The following is a 24682-nucleotide window of genomic DNA, read 5'->3' as shown; positions in this document are numbered from 1 at the left end:
CGAACCTTCCACCCACGTCACATGACTCCACCCCCCGTGACGTCACATCCGGAAGGTCGCTTACGCCCGCATTACACATGTAAAAAAAAAACATAGTTTCGGTTGAATGGCAGAGGCGCTTAAAACGAGACTCTCTTGCTTAACAAGCTGAACTGTACAAACGTTGCCAATAATATCAAGCTAAGACCTTGATGGAGACTTATCATTATTCCAATCAAGGGTGAAGCATCGACCTACATTGTTTTCATTGCAATGCTTTAATGTCTCATCATAATACACACGTAAATGTTTGTATGGTTATCACACACAATTTGTAATCTAGAGGTCACCGGGTTTTATTTCCCGCCAAGGAAATTGAAGAAAGTGTCGGTTTCTTAAATCATCTCACCTCTGTCCACCCAGGTGTATAAATGGGCACTCCCCCACATTCGATGAGCAGGTTGTGGTGGGCGATGGGGTAAAGTGTGGGCCCTCCTACGAGACGTCCGGCCCAGTGTGGACAAGAGAGGCAAATACCCTCGAGCGGGGCACTCAAGAGCGCTCTCTCGTGGAGGCACTTCTGCCAGCAGTGGCGTGAGCAAGCAGTTGCAGGGCCGCACCTTTACCTTGTATACAAAAGGCTGCTTTAGCAATAATATCATAAACACAAGTAAAGACTAACACAAAGAAAAACTGTGATTTTTGTTTAATCCTACGTCATCTTAAAATTACAAATGTGTTGATTTGCTTGTATTGGAAGTTATTTCAAGTGTTAAACTGAATACCATTTTGAAGCAGACGATCCAGATTTTAAAAAAAACACATTTATTTAATACAATGAAAATACGTACAATCTGCAATCAACGGCATTTTTCGTTGCGTTCAATTGCAAGCACATAAACTCACACACTCACACAAAAGCATTCCATTGATATCTACACAATGTATATATAATCCTGCCTTAATCATATTATTCGATTTTATTTTCTCTAACATGTCGACGGTACAGTATTTACAAATTATATATCCTAACCAGCCATGCATAATTAGCAAAAAGCATGTTGGGAGTCTTCATATCGAGCTTTACATATTGCACATGCAACACAGCGTCAGGTTACCAAATACCGTATCAACTATCACGTAACACTGGTGGACCTGAGATTACCACTCAGATGTATGCAGGAGAGAAGGTCAAGTAATTTTTATGTCCATCCCACACTAAGCTTGCACAGGACTGGGATTGCATTTTATATACCGCAGTTGAAAATGGCCAGGAACAAATGGACGGAAACGTGATGTACATCTTACGATAGCGACGCGTTATTTCTGCAAGTCCCGATGTACGTGATTGACTCATTCTAATGAAGGTCATCTCTTGTATCCGTGCGGTCAACAAGGCGACGTTAACCAAGGGACAGGGTGCTATGCGGCTTTCTCGTCTGATACCTCGTGAATACCGTAAACACGTGATCCTGTGCTTGTGTGTGTGTGTTTTTGTTCGTCGTGCAGTGGTGACGGCAACTCTGTAGAGTGGGGGCTGTTAGGCTGAGCTATGGAGAAAGTGCTGCGATGATTGGTATTTACTTTGCTTCAGACGACATCATTCGGCAACGCGAGGGGGAAGGTGAACATTGCAAGAGAAGGTTTCTGTCCTTCGCTTGAAAGTGCGGGACAAAATTTGACGGTCAGCAAAGAGTGACCAACGTTGCATAAACGACTCATTTCCACATATTTACATAACCAAGGCTTTTGAAGTCGAACTAAATAAGTAAACATTGCACGTACATTCAATTAGATGTGACATTTTTTTTGGCACATGTTTGCATATTTATAAGTAACACCGTGAATATGCAGTAGTTGTTTTTATGTAAGGTTTAACATGATTTCACTTATCCCAGAGAGGCAATGTAGGCAAGGGTTTGTCAAAAATAGTGAGACACGATGTTTACTTTGACAAATAGAATAAACATAGTGATATATCCGAGTGACCAAAAAAAATTCGAAATTTGACATTTGAACATAAAGTCAACTGTACAATTTCGTATTCTTAGGTTTTTTCGGTAAAGTCACGTAGGTAAAACATCAAAATTAATAAAAATCAAATAACATAAAAATCACAGCTAATCTGGCTGTGACGGTCCCACCTGATGACGGAGACTTGTGTTGCCTCCGAAACGTCGTGATTTTTATTTTATTTGATTTTTATTAATTTTGATGTTTTACCTACGTGACTTTACCGAAAAAACCTAAGAATATGAATCCTTGCAGTCACGAAAGCTTCAAATCTAGAATGTACAATTTCGATCAAATATCATTATACTAAACCCACTGGGGGAAATGTGAAGTTAAATATGTACTTCCCGAATTAAGAGTAACGCAATTTTATTTAAAACTATTAAAAAAATTATATAGACAGTAATCTGTTTGCCGGTGGGAAATGTTATATTAGAGCAATTAAACCTGCTTGTACATTGTAAATATAAACGGCGTGGTTGAGTAATGAATCGCTGATAAAGAAAGATATATATATAAACGTAATATTGTGGTAAAAATTTTTTTATAGAAAATTAAGATAATTTCCAAAGTTTTTTCCCTCCGGGAATATGATTGGGACGGAGCTTGAAAAAAAGACGATGAGCGTTAAGTGCGTGTGTGGATATCGTGCAAACCTGCACGGAGCAAAACACTTTGTAAAGTAAAGCACGACGCATTGAAATGCAACCAATTTTGCTCGAAAAACAAACATTCAGCTACAACATAGCTGCATTTAATACAGGTTAATTCTTACAGCACATGCAAAAACGCCCAATATTTAATAAAGATCAGCCGTATATTTACAAATGGTCTCAATGATGGTACTCTAACGACACCGTTGTTGATTTTTTTCAAAGGCGGATGAACCATGTACGATAAACACGGTGAAGTATCCGCGGGGATGCAGGAGCAAAGACATTAATCAACGCTCACCACCCTGTCCATCCCATCGGCTCTTGCGCAGGAGAGGCCTGCTGGAAGAAAATCTAGAGGGGGGGGGGGGCGGCGGGAGGGGGTCACGTTTACCCACAGCCTCCACAAGTTAACCATCCGCCCTAGTTACGCCTTCATCCTAATTCGCTCACTAATACCGATTAAATTATTTTTATCCATTGTACAACCGGGCCAGGACGGCGTCGCTCAGTTGGCGCACACGGTTTGCTTTTCCACCGCGGGAAGCCAAGCCGTGCCGCCGACGTTACACGCAATGAACAAGTCCCACAAGCATATCGGTGACGCCGTGACGTTGTCTCCTCACACGGTATGCGGACTGACGTCACGTACAATGACGCGCGTGGGTGACTCCCGTGTCCTCACACCGTGTACCGACGGACATACACACACGCACGCAAAGGATGCGTAATTAGCCCCGCACCTGGCCCTGCTTGGCCACGAGCTAGATTTAGATGCGCTGTGGAGCCGCTACGTCACGGTCTAGTTCTGGCTCGGCACGGCACAGCGAATATCAAATGGAATACCATCCGTAACCATGAGAAGCCCGTGCTTGCTTGGCATGGATGTGCCAGTTGAAAAGGGATAGAACCAGTTATCAGCCGCCCTCGCCGCCCCTCGCCGCGCGAATCTCAGTTGACGAGGTGCCACATGGCGATCTGCTTGCGCGGGTTGTTCACCATCTCCTCCCAGTGCTTGCCCTCGAGCCCGCCGGCGCGTGCGCCCACCACGCAGCGGCCCAGCGCGGCGGCGCGCCCGCTGCGGTCGTAGTTGACGAGCGCCAGCTCCAGGGAGACGTTCTGCAGCTGCTCGAAGGGCACCTCGAACATCACCACCTCGTTCCACACCGGGTTCAGCTTGTACTTGACTCGCTTGGTCTGCTTCTTCTTCATGCGCGTGCCCTGGTGCCAGAGGCTCATCTTCACCGACAGGTCTGTCGGGAGACGGGGATGAGCATGGGGGAGATTGATAAGAAAGGAACATTAGGTTCAAAGTTTTCGCCGTGCCGTCAAAGGCATGTGAGTTACACGAGTGGCATGAAGTCAAAAGAGACAATTAAGGCGGCATTCATCTCCATTGGCAGCCCTAAGCCGGTGAAGGATATTTCGCATTCACTGTATTAGACCAGCGGCTCTGTAGACTGGCCCTGTAGCGTGACCTTCAAGGGAGGGGTGGGTGGGGGGCGTAACCATATTGTTACTGGAAAATAACGGGTGCACTTCTTCAATTGGGCTATGAGTCAATTCAGCTTTTTTGGTATACAATATTTAGATGGGTGAAAGATTATCAAGGTTCATCATCGGTTTACTTTTGTTAAAACCACGGTTGTTTATATGTATACATTAAAACATGAATATGTATAGCCCTCCATCAAGCCACTGCTGGATGAAGGCCTTCGCACACCACGGCGGTCACGGGAGTGCTAGTCAGTACAGGTTGGTGACAGGAGGGGCCAAGGACTGGTTCACATATCACACGCCACTGATGTTAGTCTTGGTTGATGATCAGTCTCAGACTCGCAGGTTCGTAGCACAGTGTACTAATACACACTCCACTATTGCCCCTCTCATGTACACATTGCAAGTTTAAAACAAGGCTGGGACCAACAGTTCATGTCACGCACCTTGTGCTGCTTAATCGTATGCCAGTCACGTGTGTGGAAGTAAAACTAGTTAATTGCAATGGACTGTATGTTAAAGAGGTTTTGCTGAATATATATTCTGGAAAGGCGTCAGATGTGTAATAATTTTACACTCTCAGTCGATAAATCAGAAGGCCATAAGACCTTATTTAATATTCTTGTTAATTATTCTAAACTCTGCATATTATAAGCAATGGGATATCCTATGGAATATAAGCAATGGAATATACATTTTAAAGTTAAACTGGGTATTTCTAATTATAATAAAAAAGGCTACTTTTTCCAAAAACTTTGTAATGCAAAAAGTTTTGGGCATTTCTGAAAATAAATACTTCAACCAAAAATGTCCATATCATAACATATACACGTAGATTTATTGCCACGGATATAATTCAAATTGCATGGAAGTATATGTTTCGGTGTTAAATTATAACGCGGAAGAGTGCGATTACTCATACATCTACATTTATGGGATGGATGTTATGAATAACTTTGCCTTCCATGCTGCAATGTGGCTCTCTCAAAAAAGTGGCAGGATAATTACACATAAATCCCAAGATGTCTGGTTTACATTACCATCCACTTGGCCCTGTTTTGCTCTCAAAATCAACGAGCATGCGAAATTTTCAATGTAAAGAGGAGAGCGCATACAGACTGGCCGCTTTGTCTATCACAGCCATAGAACTAAAGCCACTGGCTTTTTCAGCCGGACCAATTTCACGACCTTAGACGTACACTCATACCTGTCAACCCCTTATCAGTGTCTACCTTATTGTGGTACATTAGGAATGGACCTTGTGCAGAAAGGGAGTAAAGGGTGGTTCTGTGAAAGTCCTGATGTGCTGTGCAGTGCATCAATGCATGTGTGTACAGCAGCATGTGATGACTGCGTTGGGCCTGTAGGTGGCTGGCAGGGTTATTGAATAACCGCACTTGAACACCAGTCACGTGGTTAATGGCGACTCGGTTCACGAATTGCTGTGTGTGACACACGTGCTGTTGCATTTTACAGATTAGCCACAATAAATGTGTTTGCCCTCGATTTGGAGCACCTACCCACATCCTTCATTTCGAGTGTGCAACATTATTACAGACCAACTCAGACCTTATTGGTCACCCCGTGCCCTTATAATCCCAACGTCCATCCTACAAAGTCCCATCACAAGGAAGAAACGCAAACAAATAGACAAAAAAAATGTTATTGCCCGTATTGAAACGACTGTACGCCGTATGGACCTGAAAACTCAATTTTGCTGTACAAGAATACGGGGTAAGCCGTATGGGTTGACACGGTAATGACACTTTAGACCCCGTAAAAAGACGTGGGCCATTGTCAGATAATTAATCAGCCAGTGCTCTTCTTACTGAGGCAGAGTGTGTCAACCAATTAGGAATGTAATTCTGAAATAAATGTTTTAAAAAATATCAACTTTCTTGATCAGAGAGAAATTATTGTGAAAATAACACCAGGGTGTTGGACATCGTTAAACGAAGTTACTTTTTTTCATCCAACCTTGGATCATGAAGATGCGTTCACGTGTGTGTACAAGTAAAACCACTGGCTGATTTGCATGAATAACTCTTTGTTTTTCAAGCCCTCTTGATGTATGAATGTTGAACTTCTTACGGAGCCAACCGTACTAATCGGAAATGATGATTGCATACGACACATATTCTTGGTCAGATTTGTTTCACTTTGAAAGTGAGGTTGCTCAATTTGTGTGATTGCCCAGCCAGTGTGCTGTGAGGTATATACAAATTACGTACAGACAACAGAAATGGAATTTTATTTTTAAAGAACTACTAGATGACAAACGAGCACTGCGCATATCCTCTCTTGGCCACAGTCGTATAAGCTCCTTTTATAAAAAAAATCAAAGTATCATCTTTATACTATTGATTGACTGCTGTGGTGGACGTGCCACCCATTGCACAGCGATGATTGATATCAGAGTCTGTCATTGCTCTCTGTGCATGTGCGCAGGCATTCGCGCAACGCCATCCAATTAGACACTCGTGATGGACCAAGATTTATAGTAAAGTTACAAGCGAAGGGTTTATAACATCAGGAGTCAACTCTTGGCCAGAAGTCCGCAGTCAATCCTTGTATGTCTTTCTAATGGCCATGGTAGGTAAACCTTTATTCCCAACAGTGCACTGTACACCTCAGATTAGCACGGTTAGCTACGTACGGTGCAAAAGAAGTTCAACATATGTACACATGTTTTGCTGTCATACGTTGGAAATGTCCTCATGATTCAGTACGAGCGCCTGGTGAATGATAAGCCTTGGCTAGCGTACCGTGCCAAGAAGCCCTTAGAGCAAGTGGAGGATTTTGTGCGAAACGGTGATAAACACTGCCGACAAATATATGCAAAAATCAATGGTTAAAACGTCCTTTGGTAAACACAAATGTGTACATGTAGGTTGTTGGCAAAGAACCACTGGCTGAAATCTCAGCCAGCTGTAGATGGTGGCGATTTTTTTTCTTTCTATTTTAAATGTAAACGAGGGACGGAACCCTCCGGCAATTCCTTGAATTGTCACGGTCGAATAGGGAAACATAATTCAAGAACTGATCATTTGCTTCGACATTGTGGTGAACGGTAGTTCCTCTCGATGGTTTCAGGGGTGATGTGAGTCCATTACATACAACATATAAAAATCGAAAAAGTAGTATTTCACACGTGATTCAAATCACGTGTCCTGAGCTTAATCATTGGTATTGATACATCAATGAATCGATCCACCGATAATGGCTATGCTCCAACTAGAGCTGGGACAATTAGTCATTAAAATCGATTGACTAAACAAAAAACATTAAAAATGGCTGCCACCCCAACATCTTGGCTCCTGAAGGCAGGAAACCCCTATAAGCCACGCCCAGCGTGACACAGCAGCCGATGATGCCATTGTCTTCAGCAGATCCTGTCAATGACCTCTCCAACCAGCGGCAAATCTAAGAACAGAGGTGAAATTTTATTTTTTTCCCCCCCCCAACGATTTTCGCGTTATTCGATCAGTCACGCAACCGAGCGGGTGATCAGTAGAGTAATCGATTACTTTAATAATCGGAGAGAGAGCCCTGCTCTACTCGTAACATCTTTCACCAAAATAAACCTCAGTGCGAGCTTGACATCCACTAGCCAGCACGCCAAGGCCAGCGGAACACACTCGAGTCGGTGCTCTTGAGGCGCCGGCTTCTCGCACTGCAGACAGCACTTTAGTTATGCCAAATTGAGAGAGCGAGCCAAGGGGGGGATTTGTCGTCGGCACGCTGGCTCCGTTTCAATCGCCGGAGAAGAGCTCTAATGCACTTTTCTAGGAAAAACCGTAATTCATTATATGACCTTACAAATGTGCCGCTCTGCGAAAATCTGGGTGACTCATTTGGATAATTGAGGTAGCATTAATCTCAATGCCTGAACCCGCTGCCGAAAATAAAATGCTCAGAGGGCGCTGCTTTTGCGAAGGCACACGCGATTTCACTTTGGAAAGTGCTGTCATTAGAGAGGCTAAGATGTAATGCATACCAATGAGGTACGTATGTGGTAGGTACAATGTCAGCAATAAAATTCTTCAGCGCGGAAAAATGAACAGTGACCACTGCTTCAGCGCAGGTTGTAAAACGTTATGATTGAGATGTATCTTTATCTTTGAAGATGATTAAAGGCTATGCATGGAGACTATGTACAATATTGTGATCACTGTGTTATTATAGTCCAGGGGCGAGCGCGTTCCGAAGCAGATGTGGCACAATTTGCAAAAACTTAAGATGAGAACACAGCATGTCCATCGTAAGTGGAATGTATTCCACAAATTTGAGGCAATGGATCTGGCCCAGGCAGCGATGACCTTGATTTTGTTTTTACAATGTAATTTAAGGAGGAGTGATGACACAGTGGTTAGCACCATAAACCCGGTGACCTGGGCTCGATTCCTGGCCACAGCTGTCATCAGTAGCCAAGCCCACCAGTTTATAATTTTGAATAGATATATAAACAATGCCTATAATCAAGATTTCACAAGCTAAGCATGTTTAAGCCTGGATAGTGATTGGATCAGTGACCGACATGCATAAAACTCATGGTGTGGGCTTCTGTAGTAGCTACATTGTCAAGAGAGCAGTCCGGAAAATTTAATTTTTTTCTACTTTGGTATAATCCGATGTCTAATAGTCCCCACCTTCATAAACCCGTATAGACCAGCGTGGTGAAGTATGGTAAAATAATCCCCATTACCCGAATGGTGTGGGATCAGGGGAGGGGGGAGACCCTCATCCAGAAGGGAATTGACAAAAGGAGGTCTGTACGTGTACATACGAACAATACAATGTGGATTTACAGAGCGTCTACAACTCTACATGCAACGGCATCGCAAGACTTCGTGCAATTTTGTTTTTGTTCCCCCCCTCCCCCCACCATGGAAATCGCAATGTCAAAACGTTAGCCCGTTATGTACTTTCCTGGTACATGGCAGTGTCAATGATGATCGTGGTGAGATTCCCTCACTGGGGATGCGCGGTGGCTCTAGTTCAGACAGGCAGTGCATTTTCGACTCGGGGTTTGTGCTTACGGGTGACATGAGCAGGTTGATTAATTAATTCGACTTCTTGGTTCTTTCGGTAAAGTCACGTAGAAGGAAAATAATAAAAATAAAACATAATAAAATAATTCTTACGACGTTTCGGCCACAGGCGAAGACCAGGGCTGTCGGGGAGACAGCGTCTGACGCTGTCTCCCCGACAGACCTGGTCTTCACCTGGTCTTCACCTGAGGACGGCTGCTTGCGTTGTGGCCGAAACGTCGTGAGAATTATTTTATTATGTTTTATTTTTATTATTTTATCATTATTATATTATTTCCCTTCTACGTGACTTTACCGAAAAAAACAAGAAAATCAATTCCTGCAGTCACGAAAGCTTTCAATCGAAATTTAATTAATTCGAGTTTCAATAGGAAGGCAGAGGAAACGGCGAACGTTCCGGCGACTGCTGGGCAGCCGGCCGAGAATCTGTCCTCCCTGGAGGATGCGCGAATTTATTTGGCAAAGGAAACCTGAAGTGGATCTGACTGGCCGGGCTGACCTGGAGCCCTTGTAAATCTCCGGCACCTCGCGCATTCGCTTAACCGTGGCACGTGCGCCGTGGTGCGGGTGGCCAAGTGAGGCGTGCTGCCCACCAGCGCAGTCTTTCATGTTCCCAGAGTTGAGGCTCCTCGCTTTCATCAGCACCACCACCAAGCGGTTGGCAGTGGGCAGATACCCGATCGCAAACAGCAGCTCTCCCACATTGATGTCCCCGTCCTGGTTTTTGAGAGACACGGAGAGATGCACGCATATACAACAGCGAATAATATAAATTGTTGATTAAAAAAAAAATCGTGTTGGTACTCAACCGCCGCTCCTGTTTAAGGTTTCCTGGCTTGGTTGAGAAGTTGGGATTGTGGTCTGGGGTGTGTAGACCTACTGGACTCATTTCTCTATTGTGATGACTTTTTCGTTGTTTGTGCCTTTTGCTTTGGTGGCATTTCTTTATTTTTTTTTAATTAATTTTAAATTTAGCTTGGTAGTAGTATTTTCGTTTGCTTGGAAGTAGCTGTATATAGGATTTGGTTCTTGCATATCATTAATGTACAGCGTTATGGGACGCAATTAGCATGAACAACGCTATATAAAATGAAGTATTATTATTAAATAATTGAAATAAGAAATACAAGGATCGTTCAAGTTGAATCTCCACTTTTGTTATAGATTATCATAACAGAATGACAATTCACTGAGAGATTGTGAAGTGTAACTGGTAACATCTGGTAACTTCTGTGTGAATGTGATGTCACAACTGTGCAAAGTTGGCTACGATCAGCACGTTGGCTATGTACGGTGCAATAGTTCAACATTCATACGTAAAAAAGCAGTCTGGGTATTTCCAAGATGACAGAGAACAATGCGCAGTGTGCTAGCTTTGTCAGATGAAGTTTCTATCAAAGGAAAATGTCAAACAAAGTTGAGGGGCGGTGTTAAGCAAGTGGACATTTTCAGGAGGTTTTATATACAGTTTGGTATAATGTGGCTCTTTAGCAGAAGGGTGTCTCATTGGTGGAAGTTTTAACAAGTAATGTGAATTTGATAGAAAGGTAATGATGTGAAAGCAGATATCCTAAATCAATTCTATACTGCTGGAATTTGGGCATTTACAGCAGCAATGGGACAATACGTTTGTGTAACAGGAATATATTTTTAAAAAATAGGGACATCTTCATTAAATTCACTTTACTTTCACATTTTCTAGAACCACCTTGTAGAGAGAGGATGAACTGCTGTACCTTAAAAGTTCAGAGACAGCTTTTCAGTCACAGTTGTGACAACTACGTCTGATGTCTCCCGTCCAAGCGGCTTTATTAAGTAGCCGAGTGACATCGTATAGAGTCCTCGTCAAGGAGCATAAACCATCATGCAAACTCCGGACATCCTCACAGCAGCGGATTTTGGCTAACCATCGAACGAAGACGGTCACGGCATCACGTGCTTTCAGCTGCACTTTGGGTGCCGTCTGGAACGTTCTTCCTCCCGAAATTAGGAAGCCACTGGAGCTATGCACTTTTAAATCTAGATTGAAATAACTAATTTCTTTAGAGCAGCTTGTTGCTTTTAGTTTGTCGTCCTTCCCCCGCATCTCCAATTAGCATGGTTGGCTACGTACGGTGCGAAAAAAGTTCAACATACGTACATACAATGCTCCTGCCGTTTAAAAAAAAATGTCCTGAAAACAGGGCCGCCCCAAGGTTACTTGGTGGCCAGGGGCTGGAGGCCCGGCATAGATTGCTGCATCAGGCCCAGGCCCACTTTGGGGCTCTATTCTGTGTGAGGCCCACGGAATGTTGCCCCCTTGACCCCACCACTCTGGACGGCCCTGCCTAGAGCAAAATGTCCAGTAAATTTGCCATCATTCCCTCCATAACTCTGTCACTTGCGCTTTACGAAGCTACCAATCAACCGTCACCAATGCACGAGCAATGTAGAGGGTGCTTGTGGCCCCAAATTAATTCTCAAAAACGTAATGTTTTTTTTGTTAAGTAAGGTTTATTTCAAACAGATATGAATATGCAAAGGAACTAAAAATGTCAGGGATCAATTAATTGGGGGCCGCAAGACATCTGGACTAGCCTGTGGATCGGCCGCAGTTCGTCGCTTGTCTTTTTTAAAGGCGGATGAAATAGGCAAGAGTGAGGAGAGGGGGCGCGGGGAATGGTTTCAAGACGGGTTAAACCAAATCGCGTCGTCTGAGCAAACCAAATTGGCGACGCTCGAGCCGAATGAACAATACAACACGCTCTACTTTCTGCGTACACGCAGAGCTTGCGTCGATCTTAAATGGGGTAACATTTGTCAGCTCTGTCAGCGTGCAGGTTGTTTCAGGCCGCGTGTGCAATGAATCTGATGATGGACAGTTTGTGTCACCCCTGTGGCAAAGCTAGAACGCTACATCTCACAATATGCCTCGCAAATGATGAATGTGCAGTGGACTTCGCGCGCACGAGGATCTATTTCCTAAAAGTAACAAGGAACGAGAAAAAAATCATGCCTATGCACGCATAACTGCAATCGCTCTCTGACATGCACTTGCCCAGGATTTGTTTAATCAGCGGTTATAACGGTAGCCAGGTGCGCAGGCAACAGGACATCCGTGGGCCGCGATGAGGCCGTGGGGCTCAGAAAGCGGCACTGCCTGGGGGGGAGGAGGGGGGGGCGCCTCTCAGCTGGCCGAGCCGGGATGCCAAGGCGGGGGTCTATTTGGCGCTGGTTTGCATCTCCGCATTGTTGCCAAACCCTCGCTTGATCAATTCGGTCGATTGTCTATAGCAAGGGGGCGGGCAGGCAAAGTAATGAGAAGAAGCAATTTTCGAATTCGGGAGAAAAAAGAAACTCAATATTACAAAATCCGCAATGCAACGTGGTGAATATGCGACGGTGGTCCTGGTTAAATAACGGTCACGAAACGATCCTCAAAGAGCCGCATTCGGCCCCGGAGCTGCAGGTTGCCGGCCCCTGGTCTATAGGGCGAGTACTTGAATGACAAAACAACTTTACAATGCATGTTCAATCGCAGCGCCCTCCCGATTGCGGACGGATGGATGTACGCATGCACGCATGTTGAACTTCTTTAGCGCCGTACGTTGCCAACCGCGCCAAATCGGAGGTGCGGGACGGTCAGAGCTAATGCACGGAGCATTCTCGTCCTCGGTCGGAACACCTTCAGTTTGAAAGCGTTAATACCGTGGCGTCTCCCCCTCCACCGACCGCACGCACACTGACGTACTCGCTCTAACGCCTTGAGGTCCACGGAGGTGCTCCGCCCCGAGTGGACGTCCACGTCCGCGAGCTTCAGTCGGATGTCGCCGACGAAGTTGCAGCGGGAGAACTTGTCGAAGTCGTAAAGGGACAGGATGAGCGTGCTGTCGGTCAGCTCCTCGCAGGTGAGGTTGAAGGTGAAGGCCTCGTTCCACACCGGGTGCACCGTCTTCTGCTTGACGGACGTCTCGCCCTTCTGGCACACGGTCTTCGTGTAGAGGCTCAGGACCACGAACGGGTCGCAGAAGCCGGCCTTATCCGTCTTTGGAATCCCCGAAGCTGTGGATTTAAAAAAGAGAAAGAAAGATGAAGTAGAATAATTTATTAACTGATATCTAGACACGGTGAACCAATCTGTCACAATCTTGCACGGTCCTGCGATGTGGCAATCCACCTAACACGTGTACAAGAGCTGATTTCATACCATGGTGGATGTCCTCTGAGCACATTCCAGTCCTCGGCTGCCATTATTCTTGCCATCATTATTTTTCATCGTACGCCATCATCCCTTCTAGCGAGGGTTGACGGCTGATAGTCAAGGATCATTCTGTGTATGTATGTTGAACTTCTTACGCACCGTACATAACCAACCATGCTAATAAGAGGTGCGAGGGTAGGACAACAACAACAAACTTAACACACAAAACAGTTCTAAAGAAATTAGTTTTCAATTTAGATTTAAAAGTGCAAAGCTCCAGTGGCCTCCGAATATCGGAAGAATGTCACAGACGGCCGCAGAAGCGCATCTGAAAGCACGCGATGCAGTGACCGTCTAATTATAACACAAAGTGGATGGCATTGTGTTTTGGTGTTAACGTTGTGCATCATCATTACCAACATCAGCATCATCAGTGCAAATCGTATTTTGGGTCTCAATTCCCATACTGGCGTGTAGTACTTCGTGGCGTTTGTAGCTGCGGCTGAGGATAATGATGATGATGAGTAGTATGGTGATGACGATGATGTTGATCAAAAATGTTCTCGTACCTTCGATAATGACGACGCGCAATTCGCACGTGTGCTCGGTGTACTTCAGCGAGAAGTGGAGCTTCCCCTTTGACCTCCACACTTCTGTCTCTTCGCTGTCACCTGGCGGCTGCTGCTCTGCCACGCTCGCAGAAGTGTCGCAAGACCCTGAAAAAACACAAAGCAAGCGAATAAACAACCGCTTGAGCAGGTGCTACGGTATTATGTCACGATGGGGAGATGTTATCTCCCTCGCCAGGTATACAGGAGGTCGTGGGTTCGATCCCGACCCTGTCGCCTGCTGTATATTTGGAGTTTGCATGTTCTCCCCATGGCAGCATAGATTTTGCTCCGCGTCCTCCGGTTTTTCCCTCCACATTTAGAAAAATACGTTTGGAGTATTTGGCTGCTACTATACATTTCCACGTGATATAACACTTCGTTGAGCTATCATTTGTGGCCAGGTCGTTTCTGAAAAAGATCTATATAGCTCAGTGGGCCTTACCTGGTGATAAAAAAAATTGTTTCATAGTTCTAAACATAAAGCCAAATGAGCTCTGCGATGTGCTTTCTGGTTGTACTGCGTATTGTTCGGCACGATGTCCGACCTTTCAGTTCCCGAATAAGTTCCCCAGCACATGAAAGAAAGCTTCAAACACCATGCCAAACAAGACGAGGTACAACCCGAAAACGCATCAGAGAGCTGAACAGCACAACTACAAAAGCCTACGGAGTGGTAGGCAAGATGTCAGCACAGGCTGACCATAAAAGCCCTACTTGAAAATATATTTTACTTTCGCGGTTGTATTGCAGTTGTGCTACTGGCACAACTGCGTAAGATAAAAGCCCTCGGAGACATTGTCATGGAACCCAGTCCCAGCAGCACTCTCACTCCTGAGCCGCCCAATCGCATAGCACGTGTTCATTTGGTCACAATATCATCGTGATGATCATCTCGTAAAAATAATATTAACAACGTTTCTACAGACGCTTTCCATTCCACTGCAGGATGATGGCCTCCCCTCCATGATGGTTGTTGGACCACACTCCACCTTGCTGGGTATCGATCTCCACCCACTGCTGTTGGCCATGACGAGAAACTCAAACTCAGGTCTCCAAGTTCACAGTGCAGTGCGTGCAAACCCCAGCGCCACAACTCCCTGCCCTGCACATCGAATTAGAGTGCAAAAAAAAACCACACACGGCAGTGCTCGTACAATACACGTTCAGCTCTTCCCTCCTTGGGTAGAACAGGAAATATAAACAAATAATGCATCTTATGAAAGGAAAACAGGTCCACGGTTAACAAATATACAGCAACTGCCAGTCATGGCATCATCCTTTATTCACTGTGGAGCGGTTGGCGTGTGCGTCACACCGTTTAGCGGAGGCTTTCTTTTCATTGACCTTTACCTATCACTGACGTGCAACACATACTGTTTGTCATTCAGGGTATGCGCCGTTCTGGGTTAGCGCTGCAAGGAGTTCACGATCGATATATTGCAATTGTCTATATTTGATGGCCACCGTGTGCACAGTGAGTAATGTCTCCCCCCCCCTCTCCTCCACCTCTCTCTCTTTCTCTGTGCTTATGTAACTCACGTAGCTCGCACGCGAGTTTACTCCTCTCGCTAGCCGGCACGCGGGACCTGTATTTTTTTTAAAACCGCCGTGCTCTAATAATTTGTGTTTATTACAGGGCACTAATTCATTTGGCCATTGAATGGGATTTCAGCTGACTCGTCGCTTTACATTTGTGAGCGTGTAGAGGTTCTTGTTGTTCTTGTTGTTGTTCTTGTTTTTGTTGCTATTCGTGCTTTATTTATTACAGCAATGTTATACGTGTCACCAATTTGGGAGAGCAGAGAACGTTGACTTGAGAGGTAGGAGCCGTGTCCGCATTGCTGCATGGCTCAGAGAGATGGACTTTTAACGACAAGCAAATAAATACAAAATAATCCCCTGGCCTTTTCAGTACGGCTGAATGCAGAGGATGCCAGAAATGTCATGGGAGTGATGGGGCAAGCAACTTGGAAGTTCAGCCTAGAGCATGACAGGAACGATCTGTAGGTATATTGTGCAGGAAGAGGCTTTCAGGTGGACGGTATACATGTGTCGGATGGAGGAACGCGGGTTACAGGCAATCAATTGGAGTAGCACTCAGCAGTCAGTGACCAAAGGCGAGACCGCAAGCCAGACAGTGGTGAGAGCAGATGTTGAATGTCGGTTATTGAAGGAAGTGATTGTTGGGTGTTTGTGGAATAAGTGGCATTGGCCATTACGACTTCATGACCTAACGTTACGTGTTTAATTACACCACCAGTCTTTGACGTTTGTGGAAGACCAATTTTAGTCTAAATATACATGTATCTTTCTTTAGAGTTTTTTGTAATGCGGATGCAGGCTATTCTCAAATTATATTCTTATTTTTGTTGCTGTTTTGGAGAAATATTGTAAATTATTATTATTATAATCTGCTGGTAGATTTGTGCCAGAATGTTGAATTTCCAACATTGGCTCAAATATATAAATTGGATATGTGTGTTGCCCCATTATTGCTTGAGCAGGAAAACCAATTTTACTTTAAATTAACAAGTCACATTATGTTTGGTTCTGTACTTTGACTCAATTCCAGCTCGGATAATTAAAATATCAGTTTGATGCAATACCACGAAAAATGACTCTCGTGCAGAGCCAGCGCGAAAGTGCTGCCCCCTACTGTGTGGGCCCGAGGTCACTTGAAGGAATCTCGGAGGTAGCTCTATGAAGCCTGCTTCCGTGGGCCATTCTCCAAGCACAGGAGTAGTTGTACTGCTGTGCGAGGGCTCCAAACGAACATGTCATCTCATGGCAATAATGGCGATGGCGATAACACGATGGGGGAGCAAAATGACGGGAAAATGTCAAAGCGAAATTCTTACAAAAAACAAATCTAGGTGCCGAACGCAATGGGAAACGAACCCTGGCGCAGCTTCCCCGCGACGCTATCCACCCTCCTGTCTCCGCGCTCCGCGCTGCGTTGCCGCGAGCCGGCCGGCGACTCCCGGCCACCGCACGCACCGGGGCCCGCCTCGCCGCAGAAGTCGGAGGTCTCGGGAGGCCCCCAGCGGGGGCCCGCGGCGGCGGCGTTGGTCTCCGCGGTCGACTCGTGCCGGGTAAGCAGCTTGGTCGCGGTGAGCGTCCCCCGTGGTGAGCACACCAGCGGCTCCCTGGGAACGGACGGGGGCTGCACCGTCTCGGGAGGCTTCTGGTCCAACACGACCTGCTGAGGGATCGACATGGCGCGAGTTGCGGCCTGCTGTGAGAGGGGCATCGTGTGTGTCCGGACCTCTTGCGACGTCGTGATATGGTCGGGATGAATCTTTCACGTGAGCCCCGCTCTTGTAGGCCGTATTGTTAGTTCCGTAATACAGACGGGGGGGGGAGGGTTTGTTGAGTGTGTCGTCAACCCGCCACCACCCGACGCAGCCGATTACTAAGGTTTTGTCACATAAACAAAACGTGCCAATTAGTCACTACTTCAGAGCACCGGTGTGTTGGAGTGTAAACCCACAACATGTACAGTTTGAGTACGACGTTTCGCTGGTGATCACAACCAGCTTCATCAGGCGATTTGCCAGAATTGTGAAGAAAGTCTTCCTGTTTCGGTCTTGCTGATATTACCACTGTGAGCCTATCAGGCACGAAGATCAGAGGGTGGGTTAATTTAGTCATTTTAAACATTTCATTAGAGTGAGATCGTGCAAGTACGGCACGGTAGTGAAACTCGGGTGGGTGTCCACCTGTCCTGGTTTCCCCAGGTATGTCCTCTTGTTGAGCCAGCTGTCCTGGGAATTGCGTAAATTGTCCCGGTACATTCAAAGTCAAGTCAAGGGGGGAATGGGGGGGGGGGTTGTCCAGTTGCACAACAATGGGCCGCTGAGGACAATGCGTTTACATGGCGTTGTGTGACTCTTCTTGCCATGATATACGTCTGGGTATTTTGTACCCCAGAGGTCGCCAAGCCCAATGTGAGTGTCACGTTGGCCCAGTACGAGAGGAGGAGGAGGAAGGCCGGGGGTAAGAGCAACGTTGTACAAGAGCGACTTGTTGAGAGTGGTATGATGCACGTAACAATCGGTTGTTAGCCCGACTTGGTGCCAGCATATTCTGTACCCGGAGTGACAGCAATGGAGAGCAAAGACAAAGATCACCCGTATAGCCTGAACATACTGTTGGGGCAAGTGCTGTGAGCCGGCACGGCACACGAGGGGGTGTGTGGTGATATTTGCACATCATACCAGGTACTCATTTGAGGCTGGGTCGACCTAGGGGAGGCCTATGACCGGTTCAGATAATCGTCCCTGGTGTTGGTGGCCGTGAGCGGGAATCGAATTGGGGTCGCCGGGTTCGTAGCGCAGCACATTAACCACTACATTACAGCTCTCCAGCAATGGAGACAAAAAAAGACAAATGTCCCCCGTATAGCCTGTAACTGACTGTAGGGGCAAGTGCTATTAGCGAGCACCTATAAAGGCCGGCACGGTACACGAGGGGGTGGGTGGCCAACACCACGCCCGGCCGCCTTTGTCTCCCTCGTGGCGATGTTTACACATCGCACCAGGTACTCATTTGAGGCCGAGTCGACCTAGGGGAGGCCCAGGACCGGTATCAGATCATCGTCACCGGTGTTGGCCGTGAGCGGGAACTGAACTCGGGTCGTCGGGTTCGCAGCGCAGCGCGCAAACCGCTACACTACTGCTCCCCACCAGCAATGGACAGCACACACACAAGCACACACACGCACACACACGCACACACGCACACACACGCGCACGCACGCACACACGCACACACACACACATACGCACACACGTACACACACGCGCGCACACACGCACACTCACGCACACACACACGCACACTCACGCATACACACGCGCGCACACACACGCGCGCACACACACGCGCACACACACGCACACACACACACATACACACATGCGCACACACACACATACACACGCGCGCACACACACGCACACAGGGTCTTGTTCACTACTGGCTTCAGTCAATGAACCCCATAAAACGCACTGCCTAGGCATACCATCACCACGTTTGTCTTGTTAGACTATATATACACTGTCAATTCTTCATCGATTAATTACTTCTATTTTAGTGATGAAAAAATGTATGTAAGGTTCACGTTTTAATTTCTTTCACCAGGTGAGAATTCCAGAGGCCAGGCTAGTCACAGATGCTATAGTAAAACGGAGTCATCAAAATGGCAAAAGCAAAACTATTTTTTTTTTAAATGTGAGCAATGAAGCGAACAGAAATCAGAGCAAAAAACAACTCCGTCACATCAAACAAGTATCTAAAATACTGCACAAATACAATTCATATCAATTAAATTCGCACGTGCGTTGTGGCCATTTTTTAAAATTGTTTTGCAAGTGTTCGTCTACTCACCACTGGTGACAATATCGAGGCATCGCGTGGGCTCGCTCCTGCGTGGTAAGCATGCAAACGCAACCCGTGTCTGTTTTAACGCCTTTTGCAAAGAAACAAAAATGTTTCCATAATAGAGTTCAGCACACCGGTGTGTTGAAATTGTGGGTTTACTCTCCAACACACCGATGTGCTGAATTAGTAACGGATTGGCATGTTTTGTGTACATGACAAACCTTACTAATTGGTTGTGTCGGGTGGTTGGCGGGTTTAACGGCACATTTATATTTACGCGATCTAACCTGAAAAACATCTATGTATAATATTGGTCACGAAAGCCTACTTGTTAGACGAATCATTTTTACCTCGAAGGTTTATTGGTTAAAATAGATATTACTACTATAGTGTATTTTATTTAAAGTGATTACTTATTCATTACATTTACTTCATTTTCGCACAGGGCTTGTTATCTGCCTTTTTTAATAACAAATAATGCAGGAGGTGTCGGTAGCTCATTTCCTGTATAAACCGAATATTTCTTTGGTCAAAAAGTTCTCACAACTAAGCCGAGGGAAGTCCTGACTACATATCTTCGATTTCTTTTGAATGGGAGCTATCAATCACACATGGATAATGTATATATTATATTCACTACCATCAAATTATTTCAATTTTCTACGAGACGGCTCTCGAGGGCCGTTGTATGCCATGCACTATTTTTCAGATTTTTCACAAATGTTTTACGTTAAATAAATAACGAGAATGATTGATGTGCATTTCATCTTAGATGCGTGCAATATTGAGTCGTGCAAACGTAATTTAGATGCAATCGATATTTCCCCGAAACGAGTGACTTCGCATAGCAGTGGAGATATAACTTTCCACCCACGGTGACAGCGTGTTTTTAATCACGCATACATGCGTAGTGAAATTCTGCGAACAACAAAAACTACCCCGCAAATTCCAAGATGAGCTGTCTCTTGTGACCGAGGAACAGGCGACACTGGAATTGCGATGGAAGGTCAATTTCCCCATGTGCCACCTTTGTTGTTGTTGTTGTCTAAACTCCGAGCCAGCCATTCCCTCGATTTAACACAAAGGCGTCCACATCTGAAAAGCGTGCGTGCGAGTGTTGCCCAAACCACACTTCACACACGAGCGATCAGCGTGTGATGGACTTGCAGCTCATATTTCACCTTGCAGGTCATGGTTACCGGATTTGGTTGTGAACAGTAAACCTGATTGCACGTACCGTAAACGGGACTTGTAGTAATACGGAGTAGACTTACTCATCGGCGATCATTTGTAAAAGGAAAAATGCACACGTCTGTGCACACAGCAATTATCGCACAAAGCACATTAAGGAAATGATGACACACCACGCAAGGACAACCCTGAATATCCAATGCGCCTCGCAAGCCATCAAATCATGTAGCTGTATCATACACTGTACTGTACATTATTTGGATTATAAGACGCACGTTTTTTCCCCCTGACATTTGTGATCGGATTCGTACACCTGTGTTGAACACCGGGCACACGTTTTTAGTCGCGTCTTACTTTCCCGGCGGTCTCTTTAATCCAGAGAATGCGGTATATACCTTGGTTCGGTCGTACGTGTCATCATTACCCGTGGCACAGACGTCGTGTTACGTGCCCTGTGTGAATACTGTATAAGAAGTACGTTTAAAACTTCGCCTCCGTGGCCGGAGATCAGCATTGCATTGTGAATATATGCACAACCAAATAGTAGTGCAATAGTAGTTCTTTCACAACGCCTGGACACTGCGTTGGTCAAAATACCCTGTGGAAGGAGCTGTTTGTGGGGCTTGCTCGTAAAGACATTGCAGGGCTGCCACCTTGATTAGTAATGCTAGATTGTGGCGCCTTGCCTGTCGTATGAGAACTTGCAATACTTTTTCTATTTCCCCTTCTCTATTGAATTACCTGTAAGGCGTGTGTATAATTAAAGTCAATGCGCACGGATACAGCAGCCTTGGTCATTCAGCGCATTAGCCACGTCAGCAAGTTGCTCTTAAATTGGAATAAACTGGAAATTAAAACGCACATCTTGTCATTTCAAGTGGTGAGCCTGCCGATATCAATGATATCATCGGCAATGGCCCTTCATCATAGCACAGGGCTATTTCCCGAAACGTTGCACATTACATATGTCTCATGCACTACTGCCAAAGAAGCAGCAGCAGCAGCATTACCAACCACCGATTAACAGGGTTGGCTACGTACGGTGCAAAAGAAGCTCAACATACCTGTGCGTACGTACAACCAACTTGTCCAATTTTAATTGTGGGTAAGGCACAGGCGAATGAATCTGTACAACGCTGTGTGACGCTCGGTGGCGTGTTCCTGGCCGCTCCTCCGGTAAAGTCTTGTTGACGGGTACACCAGCAAGCGCAGCAGTACATCAAGCTCCGACAAATTGCCTGCAGTGTTTGGCTAGAAAATGTGCGCCTTTATACCTAAAGTACTCTCGTACGGCAGGGCTTAATTTCGACCGGGTCCGGAAAAAAAATATTTCCGCTCCCGGCTCACCACGTCCAGTATACATCGTGTGGCAATTTGTCGCTTTGACACCTACGCGGTTAAACGATAGCGATGCGGGAAATGTTCAGTGAGAAATTCATCCGTGACGATGCGCGGTTAATACCCCCCTTAGTTTTCAAGCTGTAAATACCTGGCGAAACATCGGTAGCTTCACCTACGTGACTTCACCGAAAGAACCAAAGAGTATGGATTCCTGCAGTCACGAAAGCTTCGAATCAAGATTGAATGCATCTCAGACTTGTGTCATTCGGCAACATTCACTATTGCAATATGTAGCGGCTAATGTTGTAATAGTCGATCCCGTTTACGTGTCAAATCCCCCCTTGCCCCCATCACCAAGCAGTACGTTTGAGTATTCCACCATTATTCAACCAGCAGCTCATGAGTGGTGGGATAAAATGTGGGTTCTCACATCTACTCCTCTAAGTATGGCCAGTGTGGAAGAGTAGGCCGAATACCTCCTTAGGGGGGTGGAGGGGGGAGGGCTCCATAAAGCGCCCTCTGGCGGAGGCCCATCCGCCAACAGCGGCGTGAACAGGCAACTGCACTGCTGCACCTTTATCTTGTTATTAACATTCTAATTGCGGTTGCAAGATAATGAATCACTTTTCAAGCATTCATTGGACACGCTTACAGCGTGACATGCAGAGTCCATCGCATACTTAACAGATAATTAAATAATGGATTCTCCCTCCGTTGGCGTCACCGCACCAAAAGAGAATACCTCTTATTTGGTCCGTCGGCCAACTGACCTTCCAACCGGCATCATTTGTTTTCAACACGCAAACTCTGGAGGGGTTTCGCAAACCTTCTGAGAATCATCGGCACAGAGTCAATCTTGCTAGACCAAGGGCAGAATCAGATTCTTTTTTCTTCAGAATCAGAATGTTAATTTATCCTGGAGGAATCCGATCAGCTATGAAGTTCTTTATTCACAGATTTCCAGGAGGCGGGGCTGACCAGATGTTATTGGGCAAGGGTGCGCTTATATATGCTGAACGTGTAATGTAATACCCTATTTTTTATTGCCCCAATGTGACCAACAGTAACTTTTGAATTGCGATATTGCAGTAGGTCTATTAATTTTTACTGTACTGCGGGGTCAATGTCGTCTCCCCTGTGGCATCGATGCTGACTGGCGCGTGCCCCGCGTGTGTTTCTGTGTTTGCAGTTTTCCGTGGGGAGCGGTGGTGTAGCGGTTAGCGCGCTGGGGTACAAACCCGGCGACTCGAGTTCGATACCCGCTCACAGCCAACACCGGTGACGATTATCTGAACCGGTCCTGGGCCTCCCCTAGGTCGACTCAACCTCAAACGAGTACCTGGTACGGTGTGTAAACATCGCCACTAGGGAGACAATGGCGGCTGGGCGTGGTGTTGGACACCCACCGCCGCGTGTTCCGTGCCGGCCTTCCTAGGTGCTGCTCGCTAACAGCACTTGCCCAAACAGTCTGTTCAGGCTATACAGGGGGATCTTTGTAGTTTTATTTGCAGGTCTCTGAGATTGGACACAACCCGCTGTGGCATATTGATCAGCAAAAAAAAACCCACGGTAATTAACACAATCAAATTGGAACGAAAAACTGAGAAGTGTTGCAAAGACGCACGGCGAGATGCATGCTTGGGAATTACATTGAGAGATAAGTAAGAGGAACACGTGGATCGCAGATGACTCCGCAGGTGAACGACATCGTTCAAACTGCTAATTTGGGTGGACTCGGGCGGGAGACGCTGCGAGAAGAGTCGATGACCGCTGGGTCAAGAATAATGACGAAGTGCCGACAAGGGGGGGGGGGATGGCACGCGTCTGGGAGTACGCCCACCGAAAGTCCACGGAGCGATGAAAACAGACTTTTGTATGCAGGGAGCTCGGTAGATTGTATACTCTAGATATTATCGCTGGGTCGCAAGAGATGGCAAATGCTCGGGCACCCTGTTATCCAACAGAGGATGGTTAGATGGCTCGTGATTATGACAATGGAGATTACGATCATTCACGTTATGAATGGGAATTGATCAATAGCGTGATTTTTTCAAAATATTCTGGAGAAATAAATACGTTACACCTATCAAAAAAAGATTGGTACGACTTGGGGGGTAGGTGAGTGGGTGGGGGGAGACTTTTCACCCAGCAGTGGATTGAGCATGACTGATGATTCCGAGGACGACGATGACAGAGATCATTACTCACGGGTAGGATCGAGGTCACGGTGATCTGCGTCGGGTCGTCATCGTTGTCCTTGGGTCTCGACAGACACTTGCACAGGGCCAGAATCACCGCCAGTCCAGCGCCGGTCCCCAGCACTGACCCCAGCAGCACAGCGGCCAGCACCATGGTGGCTCAAGACTGTTCAAGGAAGCTTTGGGCAGCCGCTAACCAACTGTGAACCTGGTGCGCTTGGCAGCCACTGCCTTGGCTAGAAAATGAAATAGCAAACAAACACAACAACAACAACAAAACCCCCCCAATAAAGCTGCTCGCAAAACAAAATCTGCTCTTCACTGTTTACATTGGCAGGGCCACGCCAGGCGTTCGTGCGCAGCCATATAGCGGTGCTATAGCTAAAGGTGAAACTCTACTGAGACAGGCGTAGAGGACGTGTCGTTTTGAGTGGATGACTTCGGTAATGCGATAGAGTCCCGCTCGGCGGAGGAGCTGTTGCGCTGCGCGATGCGGCTCGGGGTGGTGGGGAGGGGTGGGGGAGCTCCAACAAAAGGGTTGGCTCGTGGAGTGCAATCGACGCAGGCTCATTCAGAAAAAGCTCAA

General features: G+C 46.2%; 1 protein-coding gene across 1 annotated transcript; it reads right to left on the bottom strand.

The window, feature by feature from the left end:
• Positions 1 to 796: 796 nt before the first annotated feature.
• On the bottom strand, positions 797 to 24682 carry SYT13 (synaptotagmin 13). Its single transcript, XM_078601490.1, has 6 exons — positions 24107 to 24682; positions 16883 to 17186; positions 13943 to 14089; positions 12924 to 13234; positions 9787 to 9910; positions 797 to 3898 (listed from the first exon to the last, which is right to left on the bottom strand). Exons 1-6 carry the CDS (start codon positions 24248 to 24250, stop codon positions 3597 to 3599), a joined length of 1332 nt encoding a protein of 443 aa, XP_078457616.1. The 5' UTR covers positions 24251 to 24682; the 3' UTR covers positions 797 to 3596.

The sequence above is a fragment of the Lampetra planeri genome, chromosome 16, assembly GCF_965212315.1.
Source record: "Lampetra planeri chromosome 16, kcLamPlan1.2.h2, whole genome shotgun sequence".
NCBI classification, from domain to species: domain Eukaryota; kingdom Metazoa; phylum Chordata; class Hyperoartia; order Petromyzontiformes; family Petromyzontidae; genus Lampetra; species Lampetra planeri.
This window is presented reverse-complemented; position numbering and strand designations above follow the sequence as displayed.